A 22,859-nucleotide genomic window follows, 5' to 3' on the forward strand; every position below is an offset into this window, starting at 1 on the left:
TATAGGATGATGGACAAATTCATCAAAAAGGGATTGTTTATAATTTATAGTATAGCAGATGCTTTATAAAGCAATACAATACGCCATGTTCTAAGTGTTTTAGCCAGAATAAAAGATCATTAACAGTGGTTTTTCTTTTTTAAAGCATTCATAATTACTAACAAAGTCATAAGCAGGCTAATATAGCGCGTCCTGTACAAGCAACGTTTTCTCTCTTAATGTGTTTATAGATTTTATCCAAACTTATCATCAAGTTCCAGACAAAATATCACCTCAGTGAGAAGTCCACATATTTCTTGTGAGATTAGGGGAGTCAGATCATTATATACAAACATTTGACCAATAAAATTTTTTGCCTGGAAACAAAGCCAAAGAGAGAGCAGATGAGAGAGGGCGGTAACCTGTCCTTAGTTGTAAGTAGGCCACAGTTTTGTTTTTTTCTCTTTTTCTGCAGGAATCTCTAGTGAGGGTGAAGTCACCACTTTATCAGCTCTGAGAACAAAATCCTGTTTTGATTTTTTTTCTTTATCAATCTGTCATGAATGCTAAAACATTCTTATTTGCTTGTCCACAAAGAACGCAGAGTGAGAAAATGTTTATTTGCATTTATTAGTGGTGGTTTGTACTTCAAAGTACTATAATTCCTTCTTTGGCCCTCCTTTGACTCCTGTAAACCGTGTGATATACTTCTCGGTTTGCTTCATGTTTTGCAAATACTTTTTGATTTCACCAATTTTAAACTAATGAAACATTGTTAACTAGGAAAACTATATCATAATAATTATGAGATGTCTCCTAAAAAAGCCATTTTGGATTAAATCAATCACTTAATAGAATTATTGTCCTGATTTTTAACTGATGCTTGTTATAATACTGTTTAATATTCAAGACATCAATAGACTGATAATGTAGGGAAAATCTGAACTGAGAATAATTCAAATCTGGTCACAATACATATTGTGAGTAATTTGCAGCAATGTGATTAATAATAAATACAAGAGTAGCAGCACTATTTCTCATCAATGAGCCAGACGTAATTGTCTTTATTTTAATTTGTATCTTTATTCATAAATTTGATCTCATTTTGACATAAGTTCTTATTTCAAGAGATCTGGTAAAAGAAAAAACAACAACAAAAAAACAGTCCCTCTAGCCCAACATATGAGTTGTAATAGTAAAAGTAGTAGTTCTATTTCTTATCACCACACCCGATGTATATAAAGTACTATATTAGGCCTATATCAGATAGTTTAATAAAACTAGCTCAAACAATGTGAAACATAAAACATTGAAATTAGATTTTAAGCAACAAAAACCACAGACAGAAGCTTTATGTTTGTCTCAATGGGATGACCGGTATAAATAAATGTTAACAAATGAATATTATAATGCTGGGGTGTGTCTGCTCAACATTCTATCACTGTTGGTTACTCCTGAGAAACAATTAAAATTATTTCAATGCTAATGACATTGACTCCATACAAATAAACATGCCACATAAATACGATCACTAAATCAGCCTCCTATAACTCTAACAAGAATGAAATGGCTTGAAGAAGAACCAAAGGCACTTGTTCATGTTTTCATTTTCAGGCAGGATTATTGTACTAATGTCTTCCCAGGTCAAATCCACCAGACAGCTGCAGGCAGTCCTGTTGTATCCTCGCAAGTCTTTCAACTGGTTGCCTTTCTGTAAAAGGATATAATTTACTTATGCCGTCAGTAAAGCATTAAATACATCTCCGATTCACTGGTAACTTAAGAAACACTCAGAAAGTTTAGATCATCTGGAAAACTCTAACTCAACATTGACATCATCAAAACCAAGCAAGCTGAAGCAGCTTTGAGTTTCTCTGCTCCGCTCTCTCTACTAACAAACTTCCAGAACATCCGAGGTTGGCTTATTTAGCTCATTTAAATCAATGGCTAAATCATTGCTGTTCAGCAATGAAAGAGATATTCAACATTCTTTTATGATAATTGCTAAGCTATTTATGTTTATATTCAATTATGGTTGTATTAGCTTTATTTGCTTTCAATGTGATTTCCATTAATGTAATGTCTTGCTTTTACCTTTTGATTTTAATCTTTGGTTTCAAATGCAATTTCTATTTTGTTTTCACAATTTTCTTGATTTTTCAATTTTGTTTTAACGATGTTAAAGCTAATTTTATTGTTCCTCAAACGTGACATTTCATTGTATTTCCAAGTTATTAAACAACGTTTGTCTGAATGGCACTGTATAATTAAACTTGGCTTGAGTGTGTTTATTATCACCGGTTCTCACTGCCCCCTGCTGCTCCGGTGAAGAACTGCAGCATATGACATGTACTCCTTCCAAAAGCTCCGAGAAAAAGGTAAAAACACAGGTGTAAAGATAGAAAACCCGACAAAAAACAAACAAATAAACAAACAATGAATAAAAAAATAACCTTTGTAAAGGTTAAATACGAAGTTATAAGAGGACAACTTTAAAGAAACAAAAGAAAGAAATAAAGAAACAAGGAAGGAAAGAAAGATAGTAAGAAAAAAGAAAGAAAGAGAGAAAGAAAGAAAGAAAGAAAGAAAGAAAGAAAGAAAGAAAGAAAGAAAGGCTCGGGAAATGTTATTACTCAATAAACATGTGTTTTGACTGAATGCAGTCTGATCTGGTGCCAAAAAAACTACTTGTAGTCTAAAACGTTAATTTAAAATATCATATGATTACTATTAATATTTGAATTCTCGATGTCTACGACAATAATGAAACTAACTAACTTAAATCACGTATCCGTATACTGTATCACAACAAAACTACAACTGCACCCACAATGCACTGCGGCTTAAAGATGGCGCCTCCCATCGCTGCTTGACTTCTGTCAAAACATCGGAGACGACGGACCGGATTCTTTAACTTGGCGGGTTATTATTAGTTAAACGAGGAGAATGAGATTGTTGCTGGGTGTTTTGAAGCAGATTAACAAACCCTCGGCTCCCGGCAGCCTCCGTCTGAGCTCCTGTGCCAGCGGCGGCCTGTCCCCGCTGCGGGATGAGGCTCTCATTGTGGGGTCCAGCCCGGAGCTGGTGGGGCGCCTCGGCTCTCAGGTGGAGGTGACGCCGGGCTTCATCACCGAGGAGGAGGAGGGTGCTCTCCTGAGAGAGCTGGAGCCAGGCCTGAGGAAGAAAAGATACGAGTTTGACCACTGGGACGATGTAAGTGTGACTGTGAGCACATGAACCGTGTGTGAATGCAAATCTTTTCTTTTACATTGCTGGACTAACTATTACAGGACTGCTTGATTTAGTTCAGATTAACTAACTATAAATATAATATACATGTTTGTTGTCAATCATACACTTGCTGATCTAACAATTATTATATTTCTGCTTCAGATTGTCAGCCATCAACAATGACACCACAGTTACTTTAACTACTTTTCTCTCCCATTCTACTGCGTAGTTTGACAAAGTAAAATTGACTTTCCTGTGACTGTGTAGTTATACAGATGTAATAAATGCTTGCATGTGTACATTGCAAGCTGATTTTGTAGGAATTTCAAATACGCAGGTGCTCAGTGGCTTGAACAGACAGGTTAAGGAATGTTTTCTGCAAAACCTCTCATTGCAACTTCATTTCTAATTATCTCATATGCAGTTTGTTAAAATACAGTCCTTCGAGACTTGCACTTAAAAATGTAAGTGCACCTGCTTTGTGTGTAAGTTCACGCAGTTCAAGTTCACTGGAGATGCAGGTCAGTTGGCAATAATGGCTCCTCTAACTGAGATGTGGTCACTTGCATTCAGGCGATTCACGGATACAGAGAAACCGAACGCTTAAGTTGGGGCGGAGCGTGCGAGGAGATCTTCATTCGTGTCCGATCTGTGGCCTTCAGAGAGGCGAGTCGGCTCCTCGGCCCGGTGCACATCCTGGATTTGGACGAAAGGGGCTACATCAAACCGCACATCGACAGTGTAAAGGTGGGCTTCTCTTGGAAAAAGCTTCGGCAAACACATCAAAATACAATAGTTTGTGATCTAATCATTTTGCTTATTGCTCCAGTTCTGCGGCAGCACCATTGCCGGGTTGAGTCTTTTATCAGACAGCATCATGCGGTTAGTAAAAGAGGACGCCACCCATGAATGGCTGGACCTGCTGCTGCCCCGGCGCTCCCTATACGTACTGAGGTAGCAAATGTGACCTGCGGATATTACTTCATGGAGGATGTGTGTGGCCGTGCAGGATGCATAACAATGTTTTTCTCGCCTGTACAGGGACCAAGCCAGATATAACTTCACTCATGAGATCCTGAAGGACGAGGATTCTGTGTTCAATGGACAGAGAGTGCCGCGGCAGCGCCGTATCTCGGTCATCTGCCGTAACCTTCCGGGATAGCATCCACTTTGCCTCAGCCTGGGGATTGGAAGATTAGAGACGGCACTGAGAAGGACCGTGTCGACAATCTCCAGCGAGATTTGCTGCAATTGGCACAAAAATACTAATGAATTCTGTCTTAACAGAACAGGAAAATGATGTCCATCGAGTACATGTGGTTCAGCTTTCAGGCCTTTCTGTGTGGAATTTCTCTCCACCGTCCGAAGACATGCCTGTAAGTTATTCGCGACTTTAAAATGGCTGTAGATCAACCCTGTCCAAAGTGTTCAATACTAATGGTTACCAGTCAATTGGGATTGACTCTGGCCCCGGAAGCAGGTCTACAATTTATTTACTGTGATCGTTCTGCTGTGTTCCTTTACATCCGTACGATACACAAGACACTTTGTGAGGCCTTCTCAGTGCACTTTAGCAAATAAACCAATGTGAATGCAATCGATGTTTGTCCTGGTTCAGTTTGAAGAAGGCGAAATAGAATATTTATCATTTTTTTAAGTAATGAGAAAAATACATTTGCATTGTTTTTCTAGCCCTCTTTAAATATGATCCATTGTTTTAGTTTTAGCAGCTGAAACAAACATCTTACTTTGTGCTTCACTATCAAGCTGTTTCCCATCCCATGAAGTTATGTTTGGCAGAAAAACGAGACTTTACGGTGTGATCCTCACATCAGTCCTGCATGAAGACAAACTGCAAACTCCCAAGATGTAATTTCACCCAATCTGAACCTTGTTTACTCAATCCTTTGGGGGAAATCATCTCTCTGCCCCCTATTTGGAGTTAACCTTAACGAAACATACTAGGAGCAACTGCAGTGCAGCGCCTAGAGAACTGCATTCATTAAATATATATTTAAGTAAAAAAATGTTACTAGTACAATGAAGGCAAAAGCTACTTAATGTGACTTTTAAGGAAAAAAACGTAATACTTTATTAGAAAACAACGAAATTTAACCATTGATCCAATTTAAACAGACATTATTGTTTATCATCTAATGTGAGATGTCAGACTATGAAAAACAAATCACATTACAGTTCCAGCTTCTGACGCTGTGGAGAGTCCCAGCAGTCTGTAAGCCTTCCCTGAATGGCTGGATGTAAAATCAACACTTCACAGTAGGAGGTTCGTCTTCGTCTCACACTCGCTACTCGGTGAGGTAGAAGTGCATTTTGTCGTTGATGTTCTTGCGCTCCGGATTGAGACGCTTGAGGATCTGCGCCAGCACGTTGACCGTCTGCTCGCTGCTCAGGCCCGTACGCTTGGTCTGGAACTTCTTCAGCAAGTCTTTGGTGGTCATTGGTTTACGGATCAGGTACCGGCGGACAGCTTCCTCTGTGAGCTGCACGTCGCTGTGGGGAAGACAGAAATCCAACAGTTTTACCTCATTCAAACTGGCTATTGAGGCCGTGATTACAATCCTCCGAACAGTCTGATTCACTGTAAATAATCATGAGAGAAACCTTGGGAGTTACTAAGAAATTATGTCAAAGTAATTTGTGGTTGTAGTGTGGGTCATCAGAATATTTAAAAGATCAAAGTATCATCCCAATTCCATTTGTGTTTTCATGATCAACTAATAAAGGTAGCAAATGTATTTTTTTCTATTCATTGAATCAATAAAAACTCAAATTGTTGGAAGAATGTTATTAGAAACTAACTCAGAAGCTTGAAAAGCTCAATTTAAAACTACTGTATTGATTTAATTGATGGTTAAATTACAGTATTTAAAGGTTTTGGTCAACTGTCAACACATTACTTTACTGCCATCTAGTGGCAGATGGCAGAAGAGCAAAGCAAGGAGACAAGTAATGAGTCGTAATGATATATTGTAAAAAAAAAAAAAAACATTAAAAAGGCAACTCTCACTGCACTGAATGAACAAAAGCAAGTACAAGTTGCTATTTACTCCCTAATAATAATAATAATAATAATACTTGACAGTGGTGGAGTGGTTAGACTACTACAACAGTTTTTGTTCAATATGTACACACCTCTACTCATCACATGTCCATATCATCTCAACCTGGTCTCTTTAGCTTTATTTAATAGGAATTACTCCACTCTGATTTCTCCACTATTGAGACTTTCACCAACACACATCCCCACAGTCAATGGTATCGTCTCTTCTGGTACGTTTTCAGGAGTGTGTGTGACTTTGAGGCAGAGAGGAACAAAGTACCTTGAGCTGGGTGTGGATTTGCCTGATGGGGGTTGAGGTGTGCTCTTCCCAGATGGAGCAGGACTCTGACTGTTTGGTTCCATCTTCAGCCTTTTGGCAGCAGGAGAGTCGGTCGGAGGCTGAGTTTGTCTCTTCCCTGTGAGAAAGGGAGAGCGGTGAGACGTTTCAGGAGTCAAGAGTCTCGTATTTTCGAGATGCTGCATTGGTTTCCTGAGCGAGCACCTTGCTCGAGCTTGCTTGCCGCGGCGCGGAGCGTGTTGGAGGTGGACGCAGAGTCGATGGACGGCGTCCCGGGACGACTGCCAGTCCTGGAGCTGCCTGCCGAGCCTCGGCCGCCGGCACGTTTAGGAGGCGTGCGCTTTTTCTGAGCGGGCAGCGAAGGATCGGTGCGGTTAGAACGAGGACAGAAACCAAAAAGTATGCAAACATAAAAAAAACATCCGCACTCTCACAACCAATAATTAATAACAAACTGACAGTCGCAGTACAGAGAATCCTCTCTTCCATCCTCACAAGAACTAATTACCATGAACAAAGCAGAGGCCGTCTCTCCCTCGATGTCGCTGTCGTCCGAGCTGTCCGATTCACCACTGCTGTCTGGGACGCACAGGACAGCACAACTCAAAACTAATACACACTTTCACACGTATAAAGAACCGAAATAGCGTTTCCCTCTCACACGACATAGGAAAATAAATAATGGGAAAAAAAATGACAGGCTAGAATATAATAACGAATCAATTTAAGTCGACGTAACACTGAATAAACCACGACAGAGGGGTCAAACATAGCAGTGCAGTCATCAGTGGGCCTCCACTCAGCTCGGCGTCGTCCTCCCCACCTTTTTTCTTCTTCTTTTCCGCCGGAACCGGAGTTTTCTTCTCCTCCTCCTCCTCTTCCTCCTCTTTTGTTTCTTCTTCATTCTGCTTCTCCTCTTCGCTTTCTTCCTCGCTCTCAGAGGCCTCGTCGATGCCTTCAAATTGTCCAGAAAGAAAGTAATCTCAACTTTTCTAATTTCAATAAAAACAAGTCACAAACAAAACTAGATGCACTCCACTCCTTTTGTTAGAAACATTTGTCGTTTCAGATTGTACCTCCGGTTTTGGTTCGTGACATTTTCAACAATGTGTTGAACTCATTCCTGATATTTTGGACAGGACAGAATCTTACATTCCATCCCGTTGAGTCTGTTTACATGCAAACAATAAATACGATTTCATCTGATTGTTTCAAGTTGCTGAAGTGATGGTGTAAACAGCACAATGTGATACGCCAGTTGTCTGTTTTTTGGAGAAATCAGAGGAACACACCCACGTTTCTCCACAATACTCCAAAGTCTAGAGTGATTGAGTGGAACGTCATGTTAAACATGACAACAATGGATGTTTTGAAAATAAGAGAAATTTAAGTCTTATGTCACCACATACACAGAAATAAATATTCTGATGGACTAAAACATATAAACCAGATTTTTTTCTTTTTGTTAATATCGCACTTCGCGCCAGATCCAGTTATTACAATTATTCTATAACTCCCAGTTATCAGGTTTTTATGATCTGCCTGTTTGTTAATCTCGTACAAGTTTAGCACCATCAAGGCATCTTTACATTTAAAAGAACCGCTGATCACTGGATACTTTATATTTTATTGACTATTCTTGAGACGAATGTGTTTGAAACTCACAGCACAAAAGTAACCTTCAGTATTCTGCCGTTTAAACTCCAGCAACTCGTCTACTTGTCTCACTGCACTGGGTTGCTGCCATGTGATTTGGTTATTCAATATTTGTGGTGACAAGTGGTTGAATATGCGTTCCTGGCATTGTCACTGGTCGATGTAATCTATTAAAGCAGTCAGTTCATGTCATGTTTTTTTTATTTTCTATTTTATTTTATGGATAATCAGTAATAATTCAATGTTATTTAATTGCAAATAGTCTGACCTTTGGGGACGTCCTCTCCTTTGGCAGGCTTTCCCTTTTCTGGCTCTTCTTCTGAGCTGCTTTGGAGAAACAAAAGGTTACAAAACAAAATAAAAAAAATAAACCCACTCACCTCAGTAAAACATTTTCATCCACAAAACGCAAATGTTCTGGTGTCGCAACACGATCTGACCTGCTTTCATCGGACATATAATCCACCTCCAGACCCTCGTAGTCACCATCGTCACTGTCTTCCATGGCCTCGTTGTCTTTGCTTTTTGACTTCTTTTTCTTTCCTTTTCCTTTGGCGGCATCTTTCTTCTTTGCTTTGCTCTCGCCGTCTGTTCAATACACACAAGAAGACAAGAAAAGGGAATCATGTAACGAGGGGCAGAGCGACGGAAACATGAATATCGGCAGAGTCCAAGTGGTCGTCTTCCTGCTTCTTTCTCCTCACCATCTCCCATGCTGCTGTCACTGTCGTCGCTGCTCATCTCCAGGTCGTCTTCCAGGTCGGTGATGCGAAGATCGCTACCTTTCTTACCCCCCTTCTTTTTCTTCTTCCCGGATTTATCGCCCTCCTCTTCATCATCATCACAGCCGCCACGCTCCTGCTCTCGGAGACGTCTCTGAAGCATGATGCTAAAGTGATTCACCACCTTGTTCCTCCTGCAGCACATCAGGTGGTTAATACACTTGTGAAATAAAGTAACACCTTTTTTTTTTTTTAAACTTACAAACACACAGCCTGCTCTGTTCCCGCTCTCGCTCACCTGCCCCACTCCTCTTCAGCTTCCTCTGCAGTGAGAGTTCGGTGCTTGGCCTGCGGTGTGAAGTTGTACCAGCCATGAACGGGGAAGGCCTCAAACGCCCCGTCGGGACACTGCGTGAAGATGTAGTAGGATGCATTTTCTGTAACACCACCCTTCTTTAGACCTTTGAACCTAATGGAAAGACGAGGGACATGAGCGACTGCATGACGACCAGCAGGGGATCAGAGCTGCAAGCTTGGTATTGTAGAGAGAAAAACGATGTACTTCACAGACTTAAAGTTCTGGACAAATATATTTTTGTGAATAAAAATAAAATCGGCTTCGATGAATAACATTAAAAAAAAAGAAAAAAAAGCCTTTCTCCCCACCTCTTGCCAGCCTTGCCGTTCACTTTGAGAATCCAAGGCTGGTCCTCCACTTTAAACTCCCGGGTCACGATACCAAACTTCTTCCGTCGAGCTTCCTCGCGCTGCTTTTTACCAAACTCGCTACCGGCTGCCCCTTCTGGGTTCTCTTCCTCTCCATATATCTTCCGAGCACTCATGTCTCGTTCCATACGAGCCTGGAAATGAAAGTAGAGGAAAATGTTTACGGTCACTCAACATTGTCGTCCTACTGCTTCATCAGGCCGTCGCGTGGAACTCACCTGTGTCCAGCTGGAGCAGTTGACTCTGTCTCCTGCATTAAATGCCATGATATTGTACTTCTTACTGGTGTTTCTAGTGAACAGAAAAGCAGAAATGCACCAAACCATTAATAGAAGATATTCATCAACCCCCCCCCCCCCCAACTTATGTCCCCTTATTACCAACAAGAAAAGTGATGTATTACAGTTTAAGGACAACAGCTACAATATTTATCGAACAGTTAAAAAATTACATTTTCTCATTTTATAGTTGTAGTCATGGTAAACTTGTCTTTTTGGTGTATATGTCTGTCCAAATAGGGTAAAATAATCCGTAGCATAAGGAATTTCTTATGCATGCAATAACCCAACATTCTTGGCTGTGCAATGTGAACATCTAATCGCAACATACCAAAGTCCATGTGAATTTCAAATGTCACATCCAGTTAAAATCACATATGATGAAAACAACTGAAAAGGATCCCTTCCTACAAGGTGCTCTCTGTCTGATTTGACTGTAGTCTGTGAATATTTGTTCATGTTACCTACTTGGGTACTCGCACAGTGTATTCTGTGGTTGAGGAACTGCTGCCCCCCTGCAAGACACAACCAGAACAGTCACATCAGGACATCTCCTGGGATTTTATTTGGAATGTGTTTTTTTTAAAGGTAACATGAGGGATTAAACTGATGTAGATAAATAGAAACTGTAATTTGATAGAGAGATTACCAGAGATGTCATGGTCGGCGGTCGTTCCGTTCCTTACTCACAACATTAACAGACTTTTCAAGCTAGAAGAAAACATGTAAAGAGAGCATGAGAAAATAGACAAAAATAAGAATCACCACGTATTAAAGTGGCAGCCAAAATGGACGAGAGAGAATTCAATTCAGTAATCCAGTTTAGAAATGTACACGTTAGCTCGGAATGCTATAAAACGGCTGTGGCTAAAGCTCGCACACCGAATCAAACTCAGACAAACTGTGCGTGAAAAGCAAATAAACATTAAGACACAAGCTGTCCAGAAAGATACAAACTTACAGTTTAAAGATTTTAAGCAAGCAGACGACTTTAAGTGAAGTTAATCCACCGGTTCCCGTGTGTCTATGTGTTCCGTCGCTAAATATGGTCGATAGGAAACTTTGTATCAATACAAAGGTTCCGGATTCAGGGGATGAATATTCGGCAAACCGTTTCCAAATAAATCCCCCCAAAAAACCGATAAACAATGTCCCATTCAAAGTGGATGGGAGAGGCACCTCATGGAGGAGATGAAAAGAGATCGAAGGAGAGGCAAACACACAGCATTTCCTCAGGAGTCTTCTCATTTATTTATTTATCTATCTATCTATCTATCTATCTATCTATCTATCTATCTATCTATCTATCTATCTATCTATCTATCTATCTATCTATTTATTTATTTATTTATTTATTTATTTATTTATTATAATTGGTGACACCATGTGTTGTAGTTCTTCATTGAAACCTCCAGATGGCAACAGGCGACAAACCAGACAAACCTCCGTAACATGAACCAAACAAAGCAAAGAATGAGCATCCAAATTAAAGTGCAAGCTTTTTAGCTTACCCCCCACCCCCTTTTTTTTTTTTGCTTTGATATATGTCTTTATTTCTTTATAAGAACTGTGACTTGCCTTGTGGCTGTATGGCACAAATAATTTTGCTACGTCTTGTCTTGCTTTTTAGGATCAGAAACCCTTTGATTTGTGCTATATTTTTTGCAGTTGATAGTAGGCTGATTTTGTTATTTTCTTAATGCAGTTGTTGAATTTTTGGTCTGAGTTCATATTTGTACACAGATTTCTAGCATAAGTTGTTGTCTTTAGTGACATGGAGTCAAGATGGGTTGAGCTGTAAAACGTTGTGACACATCCACTCATTAACTTTGTTTATGCTTTGTGTGTTGGTTCGAGTCTGGTATGGAACGAATCACATTGAACCATATTTACTGACCCCATTAAAAAAAACAACACACATTGTTTTGCATATCTGCTTACAAAAAGTTCTCCCCAAGCAAAAATGACAGAATTCAAAGAACTCCTTTTCAATTTTAATTCTTCAAATCTGACCACCGATTGGCAGATCCCATGTAAGGCCAAGTACCCTCTGTGTTTGACGATGCCCAAAGATTTTTCAGTTCATTTGCATTTGTTTTTGCATTGGTGCAAATCATGGATGGTGTGCAAACTGACAAAATGTATATAAACGCACCTTAAACATGATCGCCAATGTTGTGTGGAACAGAACCTGACATGATGGACTTCTGTGTCTTTTCCATTCTGTTTGGTGAGTCAATTCAGCTTTGATTTAATTTAATTTTTTTCATATCAATTAAAATTAATCTTCTAAATTAAAAGGCAGTTTAGAAATGTTTAATGCAACACTGCATGGTACAGTTCTCCAGATATTGATTTATTATGAACACTTGAGTTTGGATTTGCATCGAGAATGACAATTATTTTGAATGTAATATATTCTTATTCAGGCATGTTGCAAACCAAAGCTCAGGAATAGCAATTTATACACACATTTTTTTCACGTAGTTTAGCTTTTAAATGTCTTTTGAAATGCGAGTCTCATTTCCTTTTTGCAATCATTATTCAATTCGTCCCTCAAAATCCCTTTTGTTTTTCTATCTAATCTTATTAGGCATATTTAGATAAACTCACAAAAATTCTGTATAAATTCAATAATTCAGTAATCCACTGTTTCTCAGGTATAATGTTTTTTTCCCCTTCATGCTCTAGGTTCATTTTTTGCTCTCGGCCGCTGTGTTTTCCCAGCTGGTAAGGAATATAATCGGTATTCAATATCAGATAATAATTTCTTTCATTGGTGACTAAGTTGTTCTGTTTTGTGTAGGGTCGTGTGATGGATATAAAAACATAACTGAGCCATGGCGCAATCTTGCGCTTACATCAACTAGTTTCCCTGGCTACTCAAAGAATGACACACATCTTGTGGGGAAATGGTGGCGATTCACAGGAATCGGCGGGAACAGAATCATTCGAACATGTCGGGGAACGAGTGGTGGTTTCCAATATACCATCCAATTGCCATCCGCGTATCCAACAACTGAAGCTGAAACTGCAACATTAACAACAGCATATGCTGCTATTAGAGCATGTAATACTCATGCGGTCCCAATCGAAGTGGTCCTGTGTCCTGGAGGATTCCATATATACAGACCAACTTCTCATCCTTATATCAATACGGGTTATCCAACCTGTAAGGAATCAATATTCATTCTCATTAATACAAAGTCCTGATCATAAATGTTTTATCAATGTTAAAAAAAAGAAATCTGCTGGAAATTTCACAGTTTTCCATCCCATTGTCTGCCTGTTCCCTCTGTTTAGATCATTTGGAGTGCAGCTCAAACTCCTGTGGGCCTCTTGCTGCGTGCAGGCCTGATGGAGGCTGCATTTGTATTGCTGGATATGAAATGCTTCAAGATCGCCTCCCAGAGATAAATGCTTATGCTTGTGCTGGTCAGTAAATATAATGTCATCACTTTTATCAGAAAGGTTAACGGGACGTCGGTGGAATCATTTTGGATTTGCAAATTTCCAGTGAGGGACTTAACTTGATTTACATTCTCTCTTGTTTTTTATTGGCAGACATAGATGAGTGTGATAAAACTACAGGGATTTGTGGCTCTCACTCCAAATGCAACAACGCGATTGGATCATTTTTCTGTACATGTCTGGATGGATACGGCGCCACAAATGAATCACTACCAGTTGAACCAAAAACCAACCCATGTACAGGTGCTTCTTTAAAGAATAAATTCCTCACTATCAACACAAGGCTGCTCATTCTGTGATTGTGTTTATAGCTGATGTGCTGGCTGACCATCCAGTTTTATTCTTTGTCCAGATTTAGATGAATGTGTCGACAACTTATGTGGTAATGACGGATCGTGCGTCAACAGCCCTGGAAGTTATATGTGCGATTGCAACGAGGGCTTTCAAGTTGTAGCTGGTGCAACTCCTGAATGCCAAGGTTTGTTAAAAGTCTGCAAACAAACTTCTATCCAGCAAACACATATCTAAACCAACACTCAATAGATACCCGTTCGCTTTTACTGGATTATAAACTCAATCATGGATGTCGTGTAAATCCATTTCATCTTCTTGTCCTATATGCATGCAAACACAAATCTTTAGTTTATATTACACATCTATTTTATAAAGGAATGATTTCAACCTGATCAAAATGTCCTCACATCTGTCCATGTTCGACAATTAACATATTTACAATTGAGGAGTCTTATTTCAGAACTTGATGATGTTTGACGTTTGTTCTCAGATATTGATGAATGTTTCAACTCCACTTTATGTGGCCCAGAGGCTGACTGCACCAACACACCCGGATCTCATTCTTGTGCCTGTCACATTGGCTTCAGGCCAACTAAACCAGACCAGGAACCAAGTGAAGAAAACATCTGTGTTGGTATTTACATTGATGTTCTTCTTTGGCAGTAAGGACTCAACTGTCATTTCAGAGTTCAAATTCACCAAAGAATGTGAGACAAGACCGTTTTTTTCAAGTTGGATCCCATTTGAATCTAAGAAAGTGCCTGAACAGGGAGACTGAGCCTTGAGCTTGCAAACAGAAAATGTCAATCCAATTGCAGAAAATGTTTCTCGTTTACTGTTTCATTTGTGTTCTTGTAGATGTTGATGAATGTGCGGAAGATGCCGCCATCTGTGGGCCCAACGCCAACTGCACAAACGCAATTGGATCTTATGTGTGTTCCTGCCACCCTGGTTATCGACTGAACAACCCCGACGCCATGGAAAGTGGCACTGATCCGTGCACAGGTCTTTCTATCCGTTGATCAATAATGCTACATCACACTTTAAGGCATTTTCTCTTATGTTTCTAATTGTCTATTTTCTAAACCCTCAGATATTGACGAATGCAGTGAGACACCTGGGATATGTGGGCCACGGACTGTCTGTACCAACAGACTAGGGACTTTCTATTGTTCTTGTCCTGATGGATTTTACCCCTCGACTGGCTTGATCTGGACAGTTGGAATTACATTTTGTGAAAGTGAGCCTGAAATTCAATTATAGCATTGACAGAATATTGTTTGACTCTTATGTGTACCGAGTGCATTGTACATTTAGTTTAATTGTACCCCCCCCCCCCCCCCCCCCCCCATCTTATTTGACAGTGCTTCAAGATATCCTAGACAGGTTAGAGCCTGCAGAGGTAATTTTACTTTTTCACTTTTCATTCCATCTTAAAGTCCCAATGGGATTGAATTCTCTTTCATTTCAGACCTACTACAAATGTATGAGCACAATTACAACCTCTAAGAACTGTGTGAGACATAGTCTTCCTTAATTCATTGTTATATTAGAAACATTTACTTTTCCTGTATTTACACCAGTTTAGTTTTTTTCTGTTGCTGCAATCAAAACAAATATTAGCAGTTAAGATTCTACTATATATAACGTGTTCGTGAGAATTATGAATAACCTCTTCACCATTTCTATAAACATTTCATTGTATCCTTTAGGAATTGGAATTATTTGCACTTTAATAGTTATTTCAGCAATAATAGGCATGAATTGATTTATCCCAGGTGGAATATGAATTTTATATACACAGACTCATATTATCATAAATTGTCCGACGATCCACTTCTATTTAAGGTTAAATACTTTAAATTTCTGCCATAACATCTAAGACTGTGTCTTGTATTGGCATCTTTGCTGCAGGGACAGACCAAAGAGAGGAAGTTTCTTGACTACATGGATGAGCAGCTGAAAGAACACGGTGAAATACTCTTGCCAGAAGCGGTCAGTAGAAAAATACTCGTCATAACCCTGAAAGCTTCGAAACACAGTATTTTCTTTTGTTTCATCATGGAGTTGTACAAATTAGCATTCATAATGGACTAGTTTAGATCGCGTAGGTGCTTTTTTTAATTGTTTGAAGTGGTTTATTAACACGGGGACCTCATAAATCTATTATCATAAGTTAGACAGGTTTTCTAATGTATACCAGGGTAGTTTTACAACCTTAAACTTATTCATTAGAGTAACTTTACATACCTAACTGTTCTCTTTCCTATTTTTCCACAGACTGTGGCAAACTGCTTCTCAGCATCTATGGTACTTGCTTTTCTACTCATACCACATGTTATTTTTGAGGAGGATTCAGAGGAAGTTGAGTTTGTGTGATCTGCCAGGGGAACTATAACTCATGAATATCGGAATGGTTGCAGGAAGTGTCCGGCGTTGGACCCCGGGTCACGGCGGCCAAGGTGAGTAGTGAAGGAGACGGGGAGACTGGCAGCATCATCCTGGGCCTCTCGGATCGTTTAGTTTCTGCGATGGTGCAGGCAGGTCAGAACCAAAGCAGCTCCACCATGAAGAGTCAGACAGTGGGTATGTTTACCTCACTTTTCTTCAGATGATTACCATTTACTGAACGGTATATTAAGTTGCTCAGACTGGTCTCTGTGTCCTAGATTTAAGCCTCCAAACTGTTGTGCCTGGAGGCAACAGTACATCGAGCTCTTCTCTCTCAGCCAAAGGAAACACCATGGACATTAACCTGGAAGCTCTGGCCAAAAACAATAATGGTGAGAGGAAAGTTCTAATGGAAACAAAATACTGCAGATTATATATATCTCAACATATTGATATTCATGGGTCTTTATTAAGGTTTCTTTGTGCATAATATAATTTGAGCATACACAAATGTGCATGTGAGTACACAGATTTGTACATACATAATGCAATTTATATGTACATAATATATTTGGTGGTGTGCCTATGAGGGCCCATAGCTGTATTCAATTCTCTGTAATTTAAATGGATTTGTAAAAGTGGGTTTTGCTGTTCAACAATAACAATGAGTAGTCCATAACTTATCAAAATGGGCAGGCCGCATGTCTTTTGGTCTGTTCTGTTCCGTTATACAGATTTACTATTACTAATTAGTACTGTGGTTGAGCTCAGTGTTTAGAACATAACTACACCAGACCTTGCATGTCAAAAGGGAGCATAACAAATAGTAATGTAAAAATAGCAAATAACATGAGAATTTTGACTATTCTGAAAGTCACCTCAATGAATGAATGTGACAGCTATCCCCTCCACTGAACTAATTCTTGATAATCAAACTGGACAGAACCTGGAAAAAAGCTGGTATTTCTGACATTGCAGCCCTATTTTTGTTTTATTACATTATTGGCCACAGTTGTTACATCCTGAAAGATTTTCTTATTATGCTAGTTTAATTATGTAATATGACAATATTGACAAAATGTTTTATCAATAATGGGTCGACTATCCTTTTATGGCAATTATTACAATATTGGTTGTTACAGGGAGCAACCGAGAGCTTTACAAATTACAGACAAATCTGTCTCACTGCAGAAGAATAGCAAATAGAATAGTCTGGGGGTGGAGGTGAGGATGGAGACATTTACAATCCAGACAAGCAGAGATCAAGGTTTACACATACCAATAAACGTACATAGATGTTTTAGGACTGTGGGTTTGAAACCAGAATATTCCCCAAAAACTCATGCACATACATGGAAAACTTGAAAAGTCACAGACAGAAAGGTCAAGTCCAGCCTCAAACTCAAAATCTCTCACAATGAGGCAGGAGTGGCAAAAAAAACAACCAAAAAACACATGACACCATATACAAATCTGTGTCTGAACACATTTTATTACAAACAAATAAACCTCACGATAGACAAACGCATATCATCACACACATACAAAAACATATACAAATTGACACACACACACACACACACACACACACACACACACACACACACACACACACACACACACACACACACACACACACACACACACACACACACACACACACACACACACACACACACACACACACACACAAAACTCTCTGCATGCTCACCAAAGTCTTTTTGTTATTTCATCGAGCAAAGCATTAACATGTTTTCTTGAAAAAATGTACATTACAAAATTTACAAAACATTTTAAAGAAAGTTGGATAGTGATTTCAATGAAATCAGATAAAACTGAATCGTGTCAATGTTTTGTGTTTATACCCAGGTTCTGCAGTCGCCGCCTTCATGACATTAAATGGAATGGAGAGTCTTCTGAGCCATCAATACTTTAAGACAGAAAACCAGACGGAGATGTACTCTGATGTTATCACCGCCATCGTGCCTTCCTTAAATCACACCAACATCACAGAGCCGGTCAACTTCACCATCCACCACAAAAAGGTGGAGCAGTGTCTTTCCTCGTGAAATGAAAACATGCATGACATTTTTCTTTACAATAAATCTGTATTCCTAATTTTAATTTTTTGTTTTTTTAAGATGTTACCTGAATCGGGTTTGGTGACCTGTGTGTATTGGGAGAATAAAACAGAGAGAACAGAAACAGGAGAAAAAAGAGAGACCAAGAATGAAAGCACTCAAGCCATGCGATGGTCGGTAGAGGGCTGCTGGGTCGCGTACACTAGCGAAAACTTCACCGTGTGCAGCTGCTCTCACCTCTCTACATTTGCCCTGATCCTTCAGATAGGAGAGGTATTCCAGATTCCTGTGTGAATATGCATTTAATCACAGAAGCTTTATGCCATTAGTCTGTCTTGATTGTATTCTCCCCCCCCCCCCCCCCCCCCCCCCCCCAGCCTCCTCCAGAAAGTGATTTCTTGGAGTGGTTGAACAGAATATGCGTGATTGTGGGACTGTTCTTCTTTGCTTTGGCCGTGGTCACATTCCTCCTGTGCAGCTGGAACCCCAAAATCAACAACACGGCCCGTCTTCACCTCTGTCTCAACCTGGGCCTGTCTCATCTGTTGCTGCTGTGGAATGACAAATTCCTTGAGGATGAGGTGCAGTGAAACCACACCACAGCCTTTGGCAGTCAAAATAAGCACTGAATTGGCGACTGGTTGGTTCCAAGATCATTTCTGTGTTTCTCCAGCTGGCCTGCACTGTCATGGCAGGGATTCTGCACTTCTTAATTGTTGCCAGTTTTGTGTGGATGCTTCTGGAGGCGCTGCAGCTGCATCTGCTGGTCCGAAGGCTCACCAAGGTGCAGGTTATCCAGAGGGACGGCCTGCCGAAGCCACTTCTGTACCTGATTGGTTACGGGGTTCCCTTCGTGGTCATGGGTGTTTCTGCACTGGTGTATTCTGATGGCTATGGCGCTACAAAGGCAGAAGCGTAAGTAGACTAAACAATGTTCAGTTGTTTTTAAAAATCAGTCTGGCAGGATTGGATTATAATGTATATCCTTGTCACGTTATTCATTACAGATGCTGGCTGTCTCAGGAGCGAGGCTTTAATTGGGCTTTAACAGGGCCAGTGGTGACTATCCTTGCGGTAAGTATGTTATCTAAAGATCATAATTATCTTTAAAATTAGCTTTGATAATCATTAAAGAAACAAAGTGGCCTCTAATAGTAAAAATAGCCTCATAACATGTTTATTATACTCATATTTTTTGAGGAAATCTACTCTATGTTTTTAACAATTTCATTATAGCAAATAAAATTGGCAGCACGATGTGAGATGAGGACATAAGAAAGTCTTTATTCAGCTTATTAAACTGTGTTGGAAGTATTTAATTTTGCAATTGTATCTTGACCCCCGAGCTGTTTTGGGCAGCAATTTCTGCCCAGTTCACACCAAACGGAATATAAGGTTCTCTCAGTTTCTCTCATTTGAGTTTTCACAGATTTTCTACAAGCATGAAGAAGATCAGATGGTTTGTTGTCTCCTGTTGATCACCATTCCATTTATACATGGATAGAACCTTCAGTGACACAACAAAATAATATCTCTATTATCAAATTCAGTTAGACTTGCAGAGGTTACTCAACATGCTCTATTATCACCATTTATTTCAAAACCCTAATTAGATAGTTCCATATCTTAAAGAGCAGTATGTGTTCAGATGCCGGTTGGTCAATAAATGTCACAGTGCTTCAAGTCAAAAATGTAATTTTGACGTTATACTTCCAAACTGCTGAGTCATGCCTCTGAATCTGTAGAAAAAAATATAAAATCATCTCTGTGTGACCAAATCGAGCTTTAAAAATTGAAGCCCAACTGGATAATGTTGGAAACTTATTTATGGTTGAATGGAGGAAAAAAAGTGCAGCTGTGCCTTTAATCGATTTTAGGGAGACTTTATCACCGCATTCAGGTCTCATTTAGTTGGGAAGCTGGTTGTGCATGTATTTATCTGTAACCGCAGACGCCGGCTACCCTAATATATCCATGCATTTGTCTCTGATGCAAAAAAGGTGAAGCAAATGCACTTAACTTTTTGCACTACATGAGCCATTCAACCCTTACAGTGAACAACTTTCTCGTCTTCATTGCTCCAGAAGATTTGCAAAAAATTTGCCTGACTTAACCGCAGTCAAAGCGCCTCAGTGTAACATTTTATCTTCAGTCAAATCCCGCATCAAACTATGAGCCAAGACTTCGTTTGTAACTCAAACTCAGCCCGAGTCTCCTTAAAGTACACAATTCTTTGCATTGATAAGACAATGGTGCTGCTCAGTACTTTAATACTTTAATTGTATGTGTTTTAAACTCTCTACTGTACTATAAGGGTATAACATTTTTCGAATTTTATTCACCCTCAGCTTATAAAACAATTGTTTATCTTAAATATATTGATGACAACTTGCACGGATGTGCTTCTTCTTCTCTACCAGCTGAATTTCATCTTGTTTTCTGCTACTTTATGGAGTCTCAGACCGACTTTGGCCAACATGAAAAGTGGCGTCTCACAGTCCAAAGACACGAGGTCAGTGTGTTTCTCACGTGGTAAACTCTGCAACCATAAACTCCTCGAATTGCTCGACAGCATGTCGCATATCTTTTTAATTTTTTTTTATTGTTTGTAGCAAACATGGTGCCAAATTAGACCCGTGCTCTCCACTTTCTCTCTGAGCTCTACCGTCCCTCTGAGTAACATTTTGTTACGGACCAGTCCTGATTGAAATGAATTTGATGATTTTTTTTTTGCAAGCAGTTTTGCAGATATTGAATGCCATAACAGTTTTACTGCGGCATTAACACAAAACCTATGTTTAGTTCAGTAGAAATGAAGGTATGCTTTTATAAATGGTTTCATATCAGAGAATTAAACTTTCACATGGGAAAATCTGGAATTCAGTTAGAAACGAACCATAAATTCCACGGTATTCACATGCTTCTCTCAGATTTATTTGAGTAAATTTAATATTATATAAATGGTTTTCATAAAAAAAAAAAAAAAAAAAAAAGATCAAAAATATAAAAAAAAAAATTGCAATCCGCTGCGCTATTGTGCATTTTATGATAACTTTTAGACGGTACTTGCTGTGCTGTGCCGTGCAGAATTTGGTGGTTGTTATTGATTTGTTTGTAGCTTGAAATGCAAAAACAGTCACTCAGACACCAATACCAGACGTTCAGGGTAGAGGAAACTTGTAAAAAGATTTGCATCTTCCCTAAAGGAACATGAATGAATGAGTCATACAAATTTGATAAAAAGAACACAAAAAGTGACGTGAAGAAAGATACTGTGTAATAACAGCCATTTGTTTTAGTTGTACATCTGTGTCTGTGCATTTTCTGAGGGGAAATATGCAATATTTGTCTTTATATGTATTCAGTATTAACCTAATAGTTCATATTAATGGTAACAGGATTTCTGTTTTCTGATTCTTGAATTATTCAGAGGAAAAATCCTTTGTCTTCCTGTTTGCAGATTAATTATTTTCAAGATAGTGGCTCAGTTTGTCATCCTGGGCTGTACCTGGATTCTGGGCCTGTACCAGGCAAACCTTTTCTTCCAGGTCCTTTTTATCATTCTGAACTCCCAGCAGGGCACCTTTCTCTTCATCGTCCACTGTCTGCTCAACAAGGAGGTACAACTTTGTATGGATATCATCAGCATGTTTAAAAGAATAGCACTTTTAACGTGTTGTTGTTTTTTTATCATTTTGTTTCATTTTTCTTAAAGGTTCGAGGGGAGTACATCAAATGGCTGACCTGTACTATCAATAAAAAAGAAGAAGAATCAATGGTTAGTTAAGACCAATAATTAACAATGCATGGGGGTTGAACGGGGTAATTTAGAAACACTAAACTAAACATTTAATGGTGATTCAATGAAGATTTTCTAAAGATAAAGACAATTGTAAGCCAAACTTCCTCTTTCCGCAGCTTAACCCTTCGAGCTACACAGCATCATCAAACATTAGGCATTTGTGGGATTGGCATCGTTGCAGACATTGTCTAAGCAGTTTCAACACATTGTCACTAATATTTACCAACGTCTGGCCTCAGTTTTCTAAATCCAATTCCTCTGAGTTTGAGTGTCGCCTTCATATTAAGAACTACAACAGAAGTATCCCGAACAACAAACCCATTACTTGTATTTCACTTATCTAAATTTTTATTGGCACAATACAACACAGTTATTTCAAGGAACTTATACAGAGAAAAACCCAGCAATTCCTCATGAACGAGCACAAGCAATGGCGGGAAGGAAAACCTCCCATTTTAACAGGAAGAAAACTGCCCAACCAGACTCTTTGGGCTTCCTGCTGTTCCAGATAAGGGATAGAAGGGATAGAATGAGGGAACAAGATAGGACAGAAAGATTGGGGGAGGGATTCAGACTGTGATTCAGTAGTGATTCTTCATTCAGTGCAGCATACAGAGTTCCACTCTGTGCAGAAGCTCAGTGTCGGTCCTCCAGCAGTCGTAACTTATGGAAGCTTCACTCGAAAATGGTCCAGGATGGCCTGAACCCAATCCTAACGGTAAATTTCATTAAATAGGAAAGTCCTAAGTGTGACATTCAAAGTAGAGACAGTGTCTGCCTCCTTAACTGAAACTAGGAGCTGGTTCCACACGAGAGGAGCTCAATAGCTGAAAGCTCTGCCTCCCATTCTACTTTCAGAAAACGCTTGT

The 22,859-nt window shown here is 39.4% G+C and overlaps 3 protein-coding genes across 4 annotated transcripts; 2 read left to right on the forward strand and 1 right to left on the reverse strand.

Moving 5' to 3' along the window:
- Positions 1–2,801: 2,801 nt before the first annotated feature.
- On the forward strand, positions 2,802–5,333 carry alkbh7 (alkB homolog 7). The gene is made up of 4 exons (XM_080488296.1): positions 2,802–3,192; positions 3,784–3,957; positions 4,040–4,164; positions 4,252–5,333. Exons 1-4 carry the CDS (start codon positions 2,926–2,928, stop codon positions 4,370–4,372), a joined length of 687 nt encoding a protein of 228 aa, XP_080344422.1. The 5' UTR covers positions 2,802–2,925; the 3' UTR covers positions 4,373–5,333.
- gtf2f1 (general transcription factor IIF, polypeptide 1) lies at positions 5,275–11,002 on the reverse strand. Of its 2 annotated transcripts, none has more exons than XM_080487084.1 (14): positions 10,913–11,002; positions 10,601–10,662; positions 10,420–10,466; positions 9,892–9,964; positions 9,614–9,807; positions 9,246–9,416; positions 8,930–9,141; positions 8,666–8,813; positions 8,494–8,549; positions 7,393–7,524; positions 7,078–7,148; positions 6,774–6,915; positions 6,552–6,687; positions 5,275–5,721 (listed from the first exon to the last, which is right to left on the reverse strand). In XM_080487084.1, exons 2-14 carry the CDS (start codon positions 10,610–10,612, stop codon positions 5,517–5,519), a joined length of 1,599 nt encoding a protein of 532 aa, XP_080343210.1. In that variant the 5' UTR covers positions 10,613–10,662; positions 10,913–11,002; the 3' UTR covers positions 5,275–5,516. The 2 variants fall into 2 exon arrangements, with proteins under 2 accessions (XP_080343210.1, XP_080343209.1); XM_080487083.1 differs by having other exon boundaries at positions 8,494–8,552.
- Positions 11,003–14,362: 3,360 nt separating this feature from the next.
- LOC308124307 (adhesion G protein-coupled receptor E3-like) lies at positions 14,363–21,975 on the forward strand (the record flags this gene model as incomplete). Its single annotated transcript, XM_080487225.1, has 16 exons — positions 14,363–14,423; positions 14,575–14,721; positions 14,810–14,956; positions 15,156–15,232; positions 15,631–15,711; positions 15,997–16,026; positions 16,140–16,302; positions 16,386–16,499; positions 17,977–18,152; positions 18,249–18,461; positions 18,566–18,769; positions 18,862–19,103; positions 19,196–19,262; positions 20,609–20,700; positions 21,649–21,808; positions 21,904–21,975. 16 exons carry the CDS (start codon positions 14,363–14,365, stop codon positions 21,973–21,975), a joined length of 2,046 nt encoding a protein of 681 aa, XP_080343351.1.
- Positions 21,976–22,859: the final 884 nt, after the last annotated feature.

Source organism: Lipophrys pholis (assembly GCF_963383615.2).
Source record: "Lipophrys pholis genome assembly, chromosome: 19".
NCBI lineage: Eukaryota > Metazoa > Chordata > Actinopteri > Blenniiformes > Blenniidae > Lipophrys > Lipophrys pholis.

What these genes read in the sequence shown, in the direction of transcription:
- alkbh7 (XM_080488296.1), top strand. Translation starts at nt 2,926, where the DNA reads ATGAGATTGTTGCTGGGTGTTTTGAAGCAGATTAACAAACCCTCGGCT. An exon ending in AGTTTGACCACTGGGACGAT is followed by an intron (nt 3,193 to 3,783) that starts GTAAGTGTGACT and finishes ACTTGCATTCAG; the next exon opens with GCGATTCACGGATACAGAGA. An exon ending in CGCACATCGACAGTGTAAAG is followed by an intron (nt 3,958 to 4,039) that starts GTGGGCTTCTCT and finishes TTATTGCTCCAG; the next exon opens with TTCTGCGGCAGCACCATTGC.
- gtf2f1 (XM_080487083.1), bottom strand. An exon ending in TACACTGTGCGAGTACCCAA is followed by an intron (nt 9,965 to 10,419) that starts GTAGGTAACATG and finishes TCTGTTCACTAG; the next exon opens with AAACACCAGTAAGAAGTACA. An exon ending in GGAAAAGAAGAAGAAAAAAG is followed by an intron (nt 7,149 to 7,392) that starts GTGGGGAGGACG and finishes TGTGCGTCCCAG; the next exon opens with ACAGCAGTGGTGAATCGGAC.